The sequence below is a fragment of the Myodes glareolus genome, chromosome 23, assembly GCF_982192425.1.
Source record: "Myodes glareolus chromosome 23, mMyoGla1.1, whole genome shotgun sequence".
Classification (NCBI taxonomy): Eukaryota; Metazoa; Chordata; class Mammalia; order Rodentia; family Cricetidae; genus Myodes; species Myodes glareolus.
In genome coordinates this window covers 2,320,301-2,337,933 of record NC_142048.1, presented here as the reverse complement: position 1 = coordinate 2,337,933, position 17,633 = coordinate 2,320,301, and the positions used below count along the sequence as shown (strand labels likewise).

The window sequence follows — 17,633 nt, the reverse complement described above, 5'->3', positions numbered from 1 at the left end:
CACACACATGCACACACACCAGGCTATGAATTGTGGTGCTAACCTTGAATCCCAGCACTTCAGGAAGCCAAGGCAGCTGGTGAATTCAAGGATAGTTTGGTCTATGTAGTGAGTTCAAGGACAGACAGGGCTATATGGTGAGACCCTGTTTCAAATAAACAAATAAATAAATATAATAAATAAATAAATATATAGTAATTGTATGCATTAACAGCAAAAAACATCCTAAAGGTTACATCAACAATTGTTGCTTCCCAGAGTACCCCAAGTCTTCTTGGGGGGCACCCTGCCATATAGATGCCTCCTTTACCCCAGATCCTTGCCTGACCTGGAGTAAAGTGAGGTACAGAAATAAGGCCTCCATGTGATTCTGGGGTCAAGCTGAGGGGATCTGTCCCCTTCCATAGATGTGACACTGAATACCAGCTGTAAGGCAGGGTCTGGAGACCCTTTGAGGTACTGGTCACTTGTCCTCAAAGTTCCAGGTATGACTAGTGTGGGAGGTAGCCAACCCTCTGTAGAGGGTCCCTGCATTGCCTTGGTGTCCTAGACACTCTGGGGAGTTGTCACAGACAATAGTCTGTGGAGACCAGCTGCTCACATGAGGTGGTGGGCATGCCTGTCACTCCAGCACTTGCAGGCTGAGGCAGGAGGATTGCAATTTCCAGGGCAGCATGAAGTATGTGGTGAGAAACAGTCCACAAAGAATGGTGGGGAGAGGGTTCCTTCGAAGATGATGCTGTGCAAGCATAGGACCTGAGTTCAAATCCCCAGTGCCCATGTGTTACTCCTGAGCATGGCAGAGCACATCTGTAATGCCCAGCCAGTGAGTGGACACTGGTGTTGTAAAAGGAGTGGCGGGCTGCGTTCCCAGCGCCTGACTAGTTTACACCAGAAATAATTACACGGAAACTGTATTCATTTAAACCCTGTCTGACCCATTATCTCCAGCCCCTTACTGGCTAACTCTCACATATTGATTCATCCCATTTCTAGTAATCTGTATCACCACTTGACTGTGGCTTACCGGCACGAGTCTAACCAGCGTCCATCTCAGAGAGGAGAGCCATGGCGTCTGCCTGACTCTGCTTTCTTTCTCCCAGCATTCTGTTTGGTCTACTCCGCCTACCTAAGCTTATGCCCTATCAAAAAGTCAAGGCAGTTTCTTTATTTGACCAATGAAAACAACACATAGACAGATGACCCACCTACACCATTTCCCCCTTTTCTGTTTAAACAAAAAGGAATGGCTTTAACTTTAATATAGTAAAATTACATATAACAAAACAGTTATCAAGCAAGAATTACAACTAGAATATTTAGATCTATTTTATCTTTTATCATCAATAAATCAAGATTTATCATATCTATATCATATCCCCTTTTAAATGTAAAAGAACATTTATAAACAATATCTGGGAATATGGACATAGTTATTTCTCTCCAAACTTCTTCCTGCTGTATGGGGCGTTGTTAATTAGGTCTTTCATGGTGTATCTTGTGTTCCAGGTTCTTCTCAGTCAGCAGTTGAGTGAAGTAATTTTTTGAGAGTGTTCACAGCAACCTTTCAGGAGGGCGTGATCTATCATACCATATTGGAATAGAAGCAGTCCACAAGATCTCATCTTCTGTGAAAACAAAAGAAGAACCTCTTTTCTAAAGCATCATATCCTTAGACCCAAATTCTGAAGTCATAATACCCTTATGATATCCATTCTGGTTTAGCTTGGCAGCCCATATAATGAAATGTCTCTCTGTATTTAGCTCCTTCACAGTCAAAAAATTTAGAGAAAACACAATAATACACAGAATCCAGGCTCTCTGTGAATTTTCCATTTTTATGTGGCTTATTTTTCTTTATTTCTTTTAATCTATTACTATCTGTACTCTGTCTCTTTAAAGACTTTACCCTTCTTTTAAGGCATTAACTTTATTCTCTATATTCTTTTTCTCCTCTCTCCCAAGCCTACGTATGTCTAACACTATGACCCATTTAGAGGTCTTTTATGTCTGAATCTGTCCTATTGTGAATCTGTAATTCTTTACTGTCCAGGAGCACTTCTTAAAATGCTAAGCATTTCTTAAAAACTTAAGTTGTGCCATATAGAGGTAATATGGTACCGACTGTTTACTGCCCATTCTAAATCTTAACTGCGCTGTTATTATGATAATTATGATAGTTCTTGCCTGAGATTAGCACAGTTCAGCATGGCAGAGCCGCTCTTGCCTCAGAGCCATTTGGTGCCCCTGAGCCACACACAGTTCCAGGCACACAGCAGTGAGTCCACATTGCCATCAAGCAAGCCGTAGCACTTTACTCACAAAACCCCATTCAAATGCTCTGTCTCCCACAGGAGCCAGAGGTCGCACTGGCGGCACAGCCCAGAAAGCCATCATTTTAAAACTGCCACTTTTTTCCTGTTGCTGAGTCAGGAAAATTTCTTTGTGGCATCCCACCAGAAAATAGCAAAAAGCTGTGTTAAACTCTCTCTCTCTTTTTTAAGCCCTCTCAGGTTTTTAAGTGGATTTGGTTACCACGTTGGGCGCCACTCTGTTGTAAAAGGAGCAGCGGGCTGCGTGCCTGGTGCCTGGCTAGTTTACACCAGAAATAATTACACGGAAAGTGTATTCATTTAAACACTGCCTAGCCCATTATCTCCAGCCCCTTACTGACTAACTCTCACATATTAGTTTAACCCATTTCTAATAACCGGTATCGCCACATGACTGTGGCTTACTGGCATGAGTCTAACCAGTGTCCATCTCAGAGAGGAGAGCCATGGCACCTGCTTGACTCTGCTTTCTTTCTCCCAGCATTCTGTTTGGTCTACTCCACCTCCCTAAGCTTCTGCCTTATCAAAAAGTCAAGGTAGCTTCTTTATTTGACCAATGAAAGCAACATAGAAAGAAGACCCTCCTACACCACACTGGAGGAGTCTGGAGGTTCACTGCTCACATCTGTAATGCCCAACCAGTGAGTGGACACTGTAGTCTGGAGGTTCACTACCCACATCTGTGATGCTCAGCCAGTGAGTGGACACTGTAGTCTGGAGGTTCACTACCCACATCTGTGATGCTCAGCCAGTGAGTGGACACTGTAGTCTGGAGGTTCACTACCCACATCTGTGATGCCCAGCCAGTGAGTGGACACTGTAGTCTGGAAGTTCACGTCCACATCTATAATGCCCAGCCAGTGAGTAGACACTGTAGAAGTCTGGAGGTTCACTGCTCACTGAGCTGCGGGTTCAATGAGAGACCATGTCTCAAAACTAAGGTGGAGAGAGCTAGAGGAAGATACATTAGACACGTGACTTAGACCTCTAGCCTCAATGCGCACACAGACAAACTTTCTGGTAAGAGGTGGGGAGAAGAGAAAATCAGAAGGAGAAACTGAGGTCTGAGGGGATATAGCTAAAGGCCACGTCACAAGCTGAATACTCTAGCTTTATGTCCAGAATGCTTACAAAAAAAAAAAGAGGAAAGAAAAAGAAAAATAGGCTGCCTAGAAGAACCCCTCCACAAGTCCTGTCCTGGAGCAGGGTTAGCTTCAGAATGTGTGCTGGATTCTGGGAACAGCAGAACCTAGTACACAGTGGCCAAAGCCTGGAAACGTGAAATCAGCTGGGGAAAGGGAGGAGATCAGCATGGTCATCTCCTACCTCACAGGCCCTGATCTAGTGGGATGTGGGTGAACAGCCAGGCCCTCAGGATTAGTCCCTGCACTAGGAGGGGAAACTGAGGCCTGGAATGCATGAAGGATCCAGGCTTCTCAGGAACAACCACGGCAAGGAGGTCTGGTAATTATATGTAGAAATTGTGACTCATTTCCACTCAAGGCAGACATGTCTGAATTGAGGCCAGAGCTGCCCCCAGACATGAAGGTGCCTGGAGCAGGATGCTTGTGGGGAGTGGGGAAGGAGCGGATGTGGTGGGGTGCCCATCAACAGATCCTCCACAGGAACAGCATTGTAACATGCAAGGGAAGGATGCAGGGTTTCCTGTGAGGACTACTATGACAAGTTGGGTACAGGAAGGCTCTGGGAACCAGCCCTAAATAAGGAAGGACATGGGGGCACAACCACCACATAAATGGACACTGAAGTCTTCCTGTTGAATAAACTAAGCCCATCACAGACAGGCAGAGTGTGGGATTTCATACATAATGAGGTCACCAATAAAGATGGAGAGTAGGGCAGTGGGTACCAGTTGATGAGTCTAGAGATTGTCTACAAGTTGGGAGCATTCTGAAGAGAAAAGATCATGACAGTAGGACATGTTATTTCTCCTCACAGCTTAGACTGGACTCCTGCTCGGTTGTCGTCCAGGATGACCTTGACCTTACGCTGTGTTGTGTTTGGGTGTGTGTAACCCACTGGAGTACGGATTTGAGGGAGTCTGTTGGGTCTCATTCCACAGTGTGGGTCCCAGATACTGGTTCAGCCTTGGTGCAAACACCTTTAGCTGCTGAGCCATCTTTCTGGCCCACTGTTAACACCACACACACACTACACAGCATGTATGTAGGCGTTGTTGCCTGACACCTGTCAAGACCACACATCACATAGTACGTACGTATGCGGGCCTCGATTGCTTGGCGCTGGTGCAAACTGAAGAAAATCCCCTGAAACTGAAGGTAAATGGGTTTGTCTCCGTGTGGGTCCTGGGAATCAAACCTGGGTCCTCTGGAAGAGAAGCCAGTGCGCTTACATTGAACCATCGCTCTAGACCCTTAATATGAATTTGTTGGGTTTCTTGTCTTTTCTTTTTTGAGACAGGGTCTCACTCTGCAGTCCTGGCTGGCCTTCAACTCAGAGACCTGCCTGCTTCTGCCTCTACTGGATTAATGGTCTCTGTGCTTCACCACTGTCCCAGTAACCAGCACAATTTTTAAAAATAAACTTGTTACAGTTTAAAGTAGTTTGGTGTGTGTGACTTGGTTCTCTCCTTGGGGTCTGGGAATGGGACTCTGGTCGTCAGTGCCTTTAGTCACTGTGGCAGCCACACTCCCAAAATGGTTTATACAAGCACAACCCAGGTGTGGGAAGGAGGTGCCTCTACTGGATGTGAAAAGATAAGTGGGAAAGAATATTCTGGAAAGCAGTCCTAGGTTAGGGGAGCTGCTGTCATTTCAGGAAGTTTCTGCTCTTCTGGGTAAGGTCTCTGGAGTAGCTGCTAACACCACTTGAGACTCAACCATAGGCAAGACCTGGCCAGTACTCTTGTAGGAAATGATGGGCGGACTCTGAGGCTTGGCGTTAATATTTAACTTTAATGTGCAAATAAATAGAAAAAGAAAACTACATTCAAAACAGCTGCGAAGGGAGGTCAAGGCCGGAACATAAAATCCTCAGAAATGTTAAGGAGTGGTTCCCCAGAAGCATGCGAAGGTGCCTGGCCTCCTTGCTGGGGAATATAGGCCCAGACGGGCCTGGAGGCTCGGGGTCCCCATGAGCAATGCCCTTCTCAGGAAACTAGGATGTGCTCAAGGTGCCTGTGGATCCCTTGTGAGGCACGCAGTTGGGCCTGGGTAGGCACATCTGCTCCCGAGTGCCCAGGCCCGGGGTCAAAAACCGGTTCAGGAAACATGGAGAACAGGTGTTCTCTGGAACCTTGGGTTTGGCACAGCGATGTGAGCCTGCGGACAGCGGGAGGTTTGCGGGTCCACAAGGAGGTCTCACCCGTGGGAAGCCAGGGGAGCTGCTGCTGCGAAAGTCACAACCACTACGAGCGCAGGAAGGAATAAATACTTGTGCATAGCATCTAGAATTCTGCAGGAGGGGCTGCCCATGCGGGACCCCTGCCGTTGCCCAGGGTCTGGTCTGTACTGCAAGAGCTACATACAGCTCCTGCTTGCTTGAGGTCAAGCTGAGACCTCGGGCCCAAAGTGACTACGGCCATGTTGGAGCATGAAACGTGGGGTGGGGGTGGGATCCAGTGTAGGGGTCGTCCTTCCACGCCACCCACATCCCACGAGTTCCATATTGTCCTAGGGGTTAAAACACAAGACGCACACACACAGATACAGAGTTCCAGTCATCCTCAAGAAGAGAATGCCCCCTTATTCAACTAAATCCAGGGTTAAAATACCTTTGGCCCCAGTAAAGGAAAACTCCTCCCACCCAGAGGGAGCTGGGGAAACTGGCCTCTGTGGGAGTTTTTCCCCAGGCAGGTGGTCGAGGGTTTAAGGCAATGTCAGACAGGTTAGATGGGCCTTGGCGCCTGAGCTTCTTTGAGGCAGGTTGAGAAATTACCATTTTAAAGTAAAATAGATCCCTCAGGCTAATGTACCAGGCTGTAGCAGAACCAAGGACAGAACTAGCAGGAAGCTTAGCTGGTTAGCGTAAACATTATTTGCATCCAGTATTTTGGCCTCAAGGATCAGGGAGGACAGGTTCCCACAGTCCAGCTGCTCACGGTGACGCAGGGCGACGGCTGTACTGCACGCGGTAGTGGGTCACAGGCAGCCCGTGCACGTGCGCAGTCTCGCAGAGCGTCTTGCAGGGCACCATATCCTCCACCTCCTCACCCATCAGCCAGTCCTGCACCAGCCCTGCAGCAGCCACAGTCACATTGTCCTCCAGCCAGCGGCCGTGCCACTCCTCGAAGTGACGGTGGTGGCGCAACAGCACTAGGGGCTGCAACTGAGAGTACTGTGTGTGAATTTCTGGGGCTGGGGTGCAGGGTGGGCCCCAGATATGAGGTTCATGGGCTCAGAGTGTGGGGGTCAAGGGCTCAGGTGGGTGGGTGTGGATGCAGCACCTGTTTGGCACGGCACAGCGTCCCGCGTTGGTACATGTAGTCCTCAGAGTTGACGATGAACACCATCTTGTGTGTGCCCAGGTGGAAGCGGCAGTCCACATCGCAAGCGCTCTCCACGCCCATTAGCCGCTTCCACGAGCTCTTGGCCTCACCACGCTGGGCACGCACCTGCTCACACTGCCAGCGCCGAAATTTCTTTAGGTTCCTGTGGGGACAGGACTTCGGGGAGGGGACTTGCGGGCACCGGAGGACCAGGCGATGGTGACTGCCTAGCATGCGTGTTAGCTTGTTCCCCTACTCTCCATTTCCAGAAGCTTCTCTCAGCAAGGCTGATGGCTGCCCCTTTTGCTCCCTGGGGGTGGGGTAGCCTCCTGCCGGCCCAAGATTACTCCCTACACCTCCCGCATCTCCGTTCCATGCCATATCTCACTGCACACCAGGCACTGGTAGGTGGCACACGTGGGGCCCTGTACTCACCTCTGCAGGAACACGGGCTTCAGCAGGAAGCCCTCGGTGGGCGAGTTGGATGCACCCTCAGTCCCCACGTACTGCTCCACATAGCGAGCCAGGTGCTGGGCATGGGACAAACACACCTTATGAGTCCCCTGGGATAAGGTGGCCCACCTCTCATCCTAGATACCAAATCCTAAGAGTTTGTACCCCAGCCCCAAAACATAAGGAGGCAGACACAGCTGAGGGGCTGACGCCTGCAGCTAGGGCTCTGCTGTGAAAGAACACCAGAGCCCAGGACCTGCAGGCCTGCTCCATTGGGAAGTCTAGGCAGCTGTCCCACGGTGTCCTCACCTAGGACAGGGCTGGAGCCAAAGAGGACAGTGCAGGGCAGCAGGGTATAAAATGGATGGGGTGTGGCTCAGAAGTGAAGCCCTTGCCTAGAGTCTCCAAGGAAGAGGGACCCTCAATTGAAAAATTGCCTCCACCAGATTAGCGTGTGGACACGTCTGTGGGCCCAGTACACTGTGGGCCTAAGTTGCAAGCTAGTAAGCTCCTGCCTCTTTGCCTAGATGAGCTGACTGTGCTGTGGAAATGTTAATCCAAACATTCCTCTCTCCTCCCCAAGCTGCTTTGGGTCCTGATGTTTATCACAGCAACAGAAAGCCAACCGGGACAGTCTCCAGACAGACTCCATGATGTGGGAAAGCCAACCGGGACAGTCTCCAGACAAACTCCATGATGTGGGAAAGGAAAAGGGCAGGGGGTGGATGGATGTCTCTGGCCTTAGAGTGTTGCCTGCATGGGGAGCCTGTATGTGGTCCAGGAGAATTGTCTGTATTCTGTCAATCATGTTCTAAATAAAACGCTGACTGGCCAGGCAGGAGGTGTAACCAGACAGGAAAACCAGAAGGGAAAACCAGACAGGAAGTGGAAATGATGCAAGGAGAGCAGGAGAATTCTGGGAAGGAGGAAGTTGATTCCTCCCACTCCTGCCCAGACCACCGAAGCAGCAGGATGTAAGCTGCCCCACTGAAAAAGGTACTGAACCACATGGCTAACATAGATCAGAAAAATGGGTTAATCAAGACGAGAGAGTTAGCTAATAAGTAGCCTGACCTAAAGGGCCAGTCAGCATTATAACTTACGGAGTTCTCTGTGGTTGATTTTCTCTGGGACTAAACAGCTAGGGGGCCGGGCAGGACAGAAAACACAAACAAGCCGGCCCCCCCCTCATGTTACATGTATGTGTGAGGCGGGGAACTTCTGGGGAATAGAGGCTGTGGGGAAGGAGGCTTTTGACTGCAGCAGGCAACAGGGATAGCCTGGTTTTCAAGGAGGTATGGGTATGTGCCTTCAGTTCTAGCCTGTGCTCCCTCCTCCCTCCCTGTGCTTAGCCAGTTCAGCCAAGGACAGGAAGATGTGGCTACCAGGGTCCTAACATTTCACCTCTGTCTAGAGACTGTCTGGCTAAGAGGAAGAGTGGAGGGAGGCCTGGTGTGTGTGTGTGTGTGTGTGTGTGTGTGTGCTCTGGATGTGGACACACAGTCGCCAGACCATGTCACTTAGGGAGCAACGTCCCCAAAACAAGGCTCGAACGTGCTCAACACAGGTTTTGACAATTTACTGGGTTCTGCTGGTTTGGTGTTTTTGTTTGTTTTCAACACAGGGTTTCTCTGTGTAGCCCTTGCTGTCCTGGAACTCACTCTGTAGCCAAGGCTGGCCTCAAAAACTCACAGAGATCTGCCTGCCTCTACCTTCCGAGTGCTGAGATTAAAGGCGTGTGACACCACTGTCCAACTGGTTTGGGTTTTATTTGTTTATTTATTTGATTTGTGTGTGTGTGTGTGTGTGTGTGTGTGTGTGTGTGTGTGTTTCCTGGGTGAGTTTATGCACCCCACACACTTGCCTGATGGCTACAGAGGCCAGAGAGGGCATCAGATCTCCTAGAACTAGAATCAACCTAACCCTGACCCAACAGTTGTAAGTTGCAAAATACAGGGCCCAGACCCTGGTCCTCTGCAAGAGAAGCACATGCTCTTAACATCTTAGCCACCTCCCCAGCCCATTCTCCTCCACCCCCACTTATTTATTTAGTCTGAGACATCTCATGTAGTCCAGGCTAGCTTCAATCTCACTATGTATCCAAGTATAACTGAATTCCTGATCCTCTTTCCTCCACCTCCCAGGTGTTGGGATGGAATCCAGGCCTTCGTGCATGTTAAACATGTTAGACAATGCTCTACCAACTAAACCACAGGCACTCTATCCACTGAGCTGTGCGCATTCTGCCCGCTGAGCTCGAAGAACTCCTGGGGTTCTGGAACTGAGGCTGTTCTGTGGTGGGCACTGAGCTGTGATTGATAGAACATGGCCTGGCCTCCATTCCAAAAGCTGTTGACACTTCTACCTACAAGTATGACTCTCAAAAATGTCTCCAGGATTTGCCAAGTGTCTCCTAGTTAGAGTGACAACTTATCTTCAAATAGCAAAAACAAAAACTGCAAGCAAAAATGTCTTACTGAGGGAAGAATACACCAATTGTTGATCTAATACCAAACGGTGAGCCCTGAAATTATACATACATATAACATGAAGTAAGTTAAAGTATGTGTGTGTTGCAGTTTATTAGGTTGGCAGTTTCTCTGTCCTGCTTCTAAATAACCACTTGGAGACTTCAAATCAATTGTAAACTATTTGGCCTGTTGCTCAGGCTTATTAGTAACTAGTTCCACCTCTCAAATTTCTATTTATCTAGGCATTTCCATACAGCTCCTGGCTTTACCTGTGGTCTAGGACATCTTGCTGCTTTGGCAGCTCGGTGGCATCTCCCAGACCCCATCCTTCGTCCTTGTATTTTCAGTTTGGCTTTCCTGTGTAGCATTATTCTGTCTTGCTGTAGAACAAAGCAGCTTCTTTATTAACCAATGGGAATCACGCGTACTCTGCATAAAGGAAGGTTGTCCCACAGCACATGACCTCTAAGTAAATTTGGGGGTAGAAAGCACCAAATTCTTAGTTGCTGAAATCTATGCCAAACCAAGACTGACTCTTGGTTCTACTCTTGGATTCCACTGACAGGCATCCTTTCACTGGGACACATTGCTATAGAAAAATCTCTGATTTCACAAACGGGATGCATAGTACAGGATAGCATTCTGTCCTTTCAGAGTTCTTGAGGTTGGCATTTTGGTTGCACCTTTAGAATCTGTTTCAGCATTCTAGAAGGCCGGTACAGCCAGTAGATGTCATTGTCATGGGTTCATTTCTATTTCTTTAGCTGTGCATGTGGAACTCTATGCTTGTAGATCAAGCCCTCCTTAAGCCCATGATAGGGGAGTTCAGCCAATCATATTCTGTTTTCGGGGCGTGCTGCCCTCAGGCAAAAGCCTGCCTATAAACCTTGCAAACGCGCTCTGCTAGCTCTCTTTTCGCCTGGCTCCTGCTTCCGGACGGATCGGTTGAATTCTGGTGTAAGCTGTTGTAAATCTTACTTCTGTTTATTAAAGCTGTATATTTTGTATCAAGATAGTCTGGGGACTTTTCTTTACCAATCGCCCTGCAGCTTCATCTGGCGCCCGAACGTGGGCCATTTTCCCCCTGGTGGCATGGGCCTAGGGGCCTGAGTGCACACCACACCTGGGGTCTAGCCAGTTCCTAGCCGCATTTGCGGGGCTGCGCAACTAACTTCCTTGGCTTTTGCTACCCCCATTGGGCACTGTCTTTCCCCAGCACTCGATCTGTGAATTTAACCTCTGGATTTGAGAGTATATATTTTATTTTAGATGGTTAGGGAGAGGGGAGAGGGCGAGAATTGGGGATGACTTGGGGGAATGGGAGGGGGGAGGGAGGAAGGATGGTTATGGGAGCAGGGAAGTTTATATTGCAACTAAGAGAGCCATTCTAGGGTTTGCAAGAGACTTGATTCTGGAGGGGTTCCCAGTAAAAATTAAATAAAAATCAATCAATCAATCAATCAATAAATAAATAAATCAAAAGAAAAAAAAAGAAAAAGAAAATGCTTTACTGAGTCAGGTGAGCCAGACCCAAAAAGAGGAATGAGGTATGTATTCACTCATAAGTGGATTCTAGCCATAATTAAAGGTCTTTGAGCCTATTATTCATGATCCTAGAGAAGCTAAATAAGAAGGTGAACCTGAAGAAAATTCAGGTAGTTTTCCTCCTGGAGATTGGAAATAGACAAGAGTTCCAGGTAACCACGGGTGCATGGGGGGTTGGGAGGGTAGTTGGAAGGGGAGAGGGTTAGAGAGAAGGGAGCAGGGGAGGAATGGGAAATGCTCGGGGGACTGGGGGGGAGGGAGGAAGGATAGATATAGGTTCAGGGAAGAATATATCTCAACTATGGAAATCAGTTTAGGGTTTACTAGAGACTTGACTGTAAATGGGATCCCAGGTCCAAGGAGAGATCCCCAGATTGTTCTCTGGACAGAGGAGAGGGTGCCTGAACTGGCCTTGGCCCATAACCATACTGATGAATATTTTGCTTATCACCATAGATCCTTCATCTGGCAATGGATCGAGATAGGGACGGGGACCCGCATTGGAACACTGGACTTAACTCCCTAGGTCCAAGCGAGAAGCAGAAGAAAGAAGAACATGAGCAGGGAGGGCAAGATCAGAGGGAACCTTCATCCGGCGATGGATGGCGATGCAGACGGAGACCCACATTGGAGCACCGGACTGAGCCCCCCAAGGTCCAAAGGAGGAGCAGAAGGAGGAAGAACATGAAAAAGCAAATCAGAACCTCAAGGGGAGCGATCACCCACTGATACAAGGGGACTGATCTAATGGGAGTTCACCAAGGCCAGTTGACTGGGACTGAAGGAGCGCTTGATCCAACCAGATTCTCTGGAGGAGGCTGGATTCCCTGAATGTGGCTGGCCCGAAGTCTTTCTAAAAAGCCATTGACAATGACTCTGGGACTTGTTTCCTCTGTATATTCTGGATTTTTGGAGATCCAGTCTGTTTGGATACTCACCTTCCTGGTCCTGGAGGGAGCGGGGAGGAACTTGAACTACCCACAGGGCAGGAAACCCTGACTGCTCTTAGGGATGGAGAGGGAAGAGGAGAGGGAGTGGGGGGAGTGGGAGGTTGTTGGGAGGAGGGGCGAAAATGGAAACTTTTATATTTTAATAAAAAAAATAAATGAATAAAAAAAAGAGAGTATATATTTTAGAATTTGCTTTCCGGGTCGGCACCATTGCCACGTGGACTCAGGTGTGCCCCCGCAGCTTACTGGCAGACAAGGGTCATTACAGGTAAGATTTTTCTTTTCTGTTGAAAACAAATAAATAAATAAAATTTCTTTTGATTGAACATGTCAGAAAATATTACTATCCAAAAATTCAATGGCCTTTTTAATTGCGCCATAGAGGATATCCTTCATGAGGTTTCTGATATTCTTCTTACTTGGTTATTTCTGGGACTTGTTGCTTTTCTGGTGTTTGGATATGTTATAAGAATGATACAGTCCTTCAAGATTGAATCAGCAATGCTGAGGGCAGAGATTAAAACTTTAAGGACAATTCAGACTGACACCAACTTCCTCAAAAAAGAGTTTGGAGTTTTCAAGGAAGAGACGAGATCTTTGTCTGATATGACTTGGTCGACTGAAGGTACAGTCTGATATTGCTTCTTTAGAAGGGAGCTTCACTGCTCTCAAGGAGGGGACAACCAAAATGACTCGTAACCTCCAGTCCATGACTGTAAGTGCTGAAACATTAGCTGAGAGGATTATAACCATTGCATGTGAAAATTGGACTTTATCAAAAGGGTATGATAGATTAATTGACAGGATTTCCATACAAGAAGGCACAGGACATGCCATGAGGATTCTGTCCAAGGAGGAAATGGTGTCTCTGACAGACAAGCTCCATGCCATAGAATTGTTAATGAAGGCTTTGGAGCATAATATTGGACAGGAGATTCAGGATTTACAGAAGGCAATGGTGAGCAGATTTAATAAGATTGAGGAAATCCTAGACTCTGATGAACAGGAGCAAAAGGTAGAAAGGCAACATTTACCTCCGAAAACTCTGAGTCTACACAGAGTTATACCTGCCTTTCCAGTGATAACATCAGAAAAGATAACTGGCTCCAAAAACCCTAAGGTCATTAAAGAACATACATTGGAGCCTATACGTATGAATGATCTGAAAGAATTTAAACAAGCAATTGTGAATTATGGACTACATTCGTCCTTTGTTAGAGAGATGTTAAAATCCTGGGCTCTCAGCAACAGGGCAACCCCTCAAGATTGGAATCAGCTGACCTCTGCTGTCCTGGAGAACGGACCTTTATGGCATTTCAAATGCCTATTCAAGCAAGAGGCCAGACTTTTACAACAACAAGAATCAGCGAAAGGAATTGAGGTTTCTCTAGATCAAATTCTGGGTGAAGGACTTTACTCTGATCCTCAGGAACAAGCTCTTTATGATGAAAACATTTTATCCATATGTGCCACGGCAGCTCTAAGGGCCTGGGACAGGGTTCAAGACTCAGGTCAGAGAGTAGAATCATATATCAGGGTGAAACAGGGTCAGAGAGAACCCTTTAGTGACTTTTTACAAAGACTAACTAAGGCTGTACAAATAGGGATACCTGATCCAGAAGCAAGAAATATAGTAATTGAGTCTTTGGCTTATGAGAATGCCAACGTAGAATGCAAAAGGATCCTGGGGCCTTTAAAGATCAGATCAGCACCTTTGGATGAATGGGTATTACATACAATGAATGTTGATACATGTGATTATGGAAATGAAACATGGGTGCAAGAAGCAATTTCCAAAGGTAAAAGGAGACATCAGATTACAAAATGCTTTCATTGTGGCAAAATGGGACACATGAAAAGGGACTGCAGACAATGGAATTCCAGGAATAATGCCTCTTCTAGGAATAACAGGAATAGGAGGACTCAGCCTTCAGGTTTATGTAGGAGATGTGGAAAGGGCAGGCATTGGACTAATGAGTGTAGGTCAACAAGAGATAAACAGGGCAACCCGTTGCCATCAGGAAACTCAATAGGGGGCCTCTCGAAGGCCCCCATGGCAAATGTGGTCCAGTCATTTCCGATCACTGCAGAGAACATGCCTCTTTAGGGAAATTAGAATGCCCCATGCCTGCTGTTAAAAGCAATAACGGCCTGAAGGATGAGTTAAATGTGGTGAATGAATCAAGAAATATAAGAGGACAAAGTAAACGAATATTCTGGCAGACTTCTATAAATGAACAAAGACCAAAGCTAAGAGTGTGTGTAAATGGCAAATTTATTACTGGCTTACTGGACACAGGTGCAGATGTAAGTATCATTACTCCAGAGTCTTGGCATCCACATTGGCCTCTTCAGGAGGTAGATATTCAGTTCCTAGGAATTGGAACTCTATCTCGGGTAAGACAAAGCACGAGATGGGTCAATTGTATAGGTCCAGATGGACAAATAGGAAAACTAAGGCCATATGTAGCCAATATTGCAGTGAATTTATGGGGCCGTGACCTATTGCAGCAATGGAATACCCAAATTAACATTCCTGCTGCTTCTAGAGCCTATATTCCTGAGGTAAATAGTACAAGATATTACAGATGGTAGAAACCAGCCATTAGAACTATACAAGAACATAACACAATTGATGGCCCTTCAGAGGTACCAACAGCCATGCCTCTAAAATGGTTGACTGAGAAACCAATATGGACTAAACAATGGCCTTTAGCTGAGGAAAAGTTACAGGCTTTAGAACAGCTGGTACAAGAGCAATTAGATGCTGGACATATAGAAGAATCTACCAGCCCTTGGAATTCTCCTGTATTTGTTGTTAAGAAAAAATCTGGTAGATGGAGAATGGTGACAGATCTTAGAGCTGTCAACAAGGTTATTCAACCAATGGGCCCTCTGCAATCTGGAATTCCTCTTCCCTCCCTGTTACCAAAGGGATGGCCTCTTATAGTTATTGATCTGAAAGATTGTTTCTTCACTATACCTTTACAAGAGAAAGATAGAGAAAAGTTTGCCTTCACAGTGTCTACTTATAATAACTCTCAGCCTGCAAGGAGGTACCAGTAGACCGTCCTTCCACAAGGAATGTTAAACTCTCCTACACTGTGCCAATATTTTGTAAGCCAACCATTAAAAATTACATGCAAACGATTTCCTAAGTCCATAATATTCCACTATATGGATGACATCCTGATCTCTGATCAAAACAAAGATACCTTAGAAAGGCTATTTGAAGAAGTAAAAAGACTGTTACATAAGTGGGGATTGCAAATTGCTCCTGAAAAAATTCATAGAGGAGATTCTGTTAATTATTTAGGTTATAAAATAGGTTTACAAAGAATTAAGACACAAAAGGCACAAATCAGGGGAGACCGGTTATGAACTCTTAATGACTTTCAAAGATTATTAGGAGACATCTCCAGCCTACGACCGGCTGTTGGGATAACACCTGGTCTAGTAATTCATTTAAACAAAACCTTGGATGGTGATAAAGACTTAAACAGTCTCAGAGAATTAACAGCTGAAGCAGAAAAAGAACTGATAAAGGTTGAAGAAAAATTACAGGAGGCTCATGTGGACAGGGTAAATCCAAAGCTTAGTTGTATTCTTGTTATATTGCCTTCCAGAATTTCTCTTACAGGAATTTTGATGCAAAGAGACGATATTATCTTGGAATGGATCTTTTCGCCACACAAACCAAGTAAAAACTTAAAAACTTATGTGGAAAAAGTCTCTGAATTGATTATAAAAGGAAAATTGAGACTTCGTCAATTAGCAGGTATAGACCCAGCAGAAATTATAGTGCCTTTCACTGCTGATGAGATAAAAAAAAGTTGTGGGAAGACAATGAACCATGGCAAAGAGCTTGTGCTAATTTTTTGGGAGAAATCAATAACAATTACCCAAAAAGCAAGAGACTTAATTTTATAAAGAGGACTTCTTGGATCCTTCCTCGAATTGTCCGTGATGCTCCAATAACCAGAGCCCGTACATTTTATACTGATGCTAATAAATCAGGGAAAGCAGGTTACAAATCAGAGAAATTGAGTAAAGTGGAACAAAGTCCTTATGATTCTGTCCAGAAGGCAGAATTATATGCCATTTTTATGGTGCGTAGGGATTTTAAAGAACCTCTTAATATAATTACTGACTCACAATATGCAGAAAGAGTTATCTTGCATATTGAAACTGCTGAATTTATACCTGATGATACAGAACTGACCTCATTGTTTATCCAGGTACAAGACATGATCAGGAACAGGCTTTGCCCTATGTATATAACACACATCCGATCCCATACGGGTCTGCCAGGTCCTCTAGCACAAGGTAATGCAGATATTGATCACTTATTGATTGGTAGTGTGCTGCAGGCATCTGAATTTCATAAAAAACATCATGTCAATAGCAAAGGCTTGAAAAAAGAGTTTCCTATTACATGGCAACAAGCTAAGGAGATTGTAAAGAAATGCCCTACTTGCTCCTTTTATAACCAAACACCATTGCCTGCAGGGACTAATCCAAAGGGTATTAAAAGGAATGAAATTTGGCAGATGGATGTGTTTCACTTTCCAGAATTTGGCAAATTAAAAACATGTACATCACACATTGACACGTACTCAGGTTTCCAATGGGCAACTGCTTTAAGCTCAGAAAAAGCTGATTCAGTAATCACTCATTTATTAGAAGTTATGGCCATCATGGGTATACCAACACAGATAAAGACGGATAATGGTTCAGCTTATGTTTCTAGGAAAATGAAACGATTTTTTGCTTATTATAATATTAAGCATGTTACAGGTATACCATACAATCCTACAGGTCAAGCAGTTATAGAAAGATCAAATCGAACTATAAAAGATATGTCGAACAAACAGAAAGGGGTGGAAAATACCCCCAGGAATAGGTTACATAATGCTTTATTAACCTTGAATTTTCTTAACGCTAATGAGAAGGGGACAACGGCTGCAGAAAGACATTGGATATTGGAAAAGTCTGCTGAATTAAATCAACCAATTTATTTCAAGGATGTGCTGACCTCACAGTGGAAGCCAGGAGATGTGCTGCGTTGGGGAAGGGGTTTTGCTCTTGTTTCCACAGGAGAGGAAAAATTGTGGATACCATCAAAATTAATAAAGGTTCAGTTTGAAGAGGAGAAGCCTCTTGGAAGAGATAAATGATAACTCTCTTACAAGGATAATAATCACACCAAAAGTAAGAGAAATATAAAGGTTGGGGGCAGGGTTCTCTTCTTGTCTCCACAGGAGAAGACTCATTTTCAAAGGATCCAAGGGACCCTCGATAATTAAATATAGAAACCGCCTATGACCAAAAGAGGATCAACAATGAATCCAAATAGTTTAGGTAAGTATTACTATTTTTTAAATATGTACTAATGTGCATTTATTTATAAATA

The 17,633-nt window shown here is 45.6% G+C and overlaps 1 protein-coding gene and 1 long non-coding RNA gene across 3 annotated transcripts in view; one reads left to right on the top strand and one right to left on the bottom strand.

The window, feature by feature from the left end:
- LOC148118263 (uncharacterized) overlaps window positions 1-17,633 on the top strand; it is a 165,430-nt gene that overhangs the window by 50,411 nt on the left and 97,386 nt on the right. The gene's annotated exons all lie outside the window — the stretch shown is intronic.
- LOC148118264 (paired amphipathic helix protein Sin3b-like) lies at window positions 5,250-7,669 on the bottom strand. 2 transcript variants are annotated; one of them, XM_087900940.1, is made up of 4 exons: window positions 7,237-7,654; window positions 6,760-6,964; window positions 6,415-6,641; window positions 5,250-5,986 (listed from the first exon to the last, which is right to left on the bottom strand). In XM_087900940.1, the coding sequence occupies exons 2-4, from the start codon at window positions 6,880-6,882 to the stop codon at window positions 5,761-5,763; spliced, it is 576 nt and encodes a 191-aa protein (XP_087757066.1). In that variant the 5' UTR covers window positions 6,883-6,964; window positions 7,237-7,654; the 3' UTR covers window positions 5,250-5,760. The 2 variants fall into 2 exon arrangements, with proteins under 2 accessions (XP_087757066.1, XP_087757065.1); XM_087900939.1 differs by having other exon boundaries at window positions 6,760-7,669.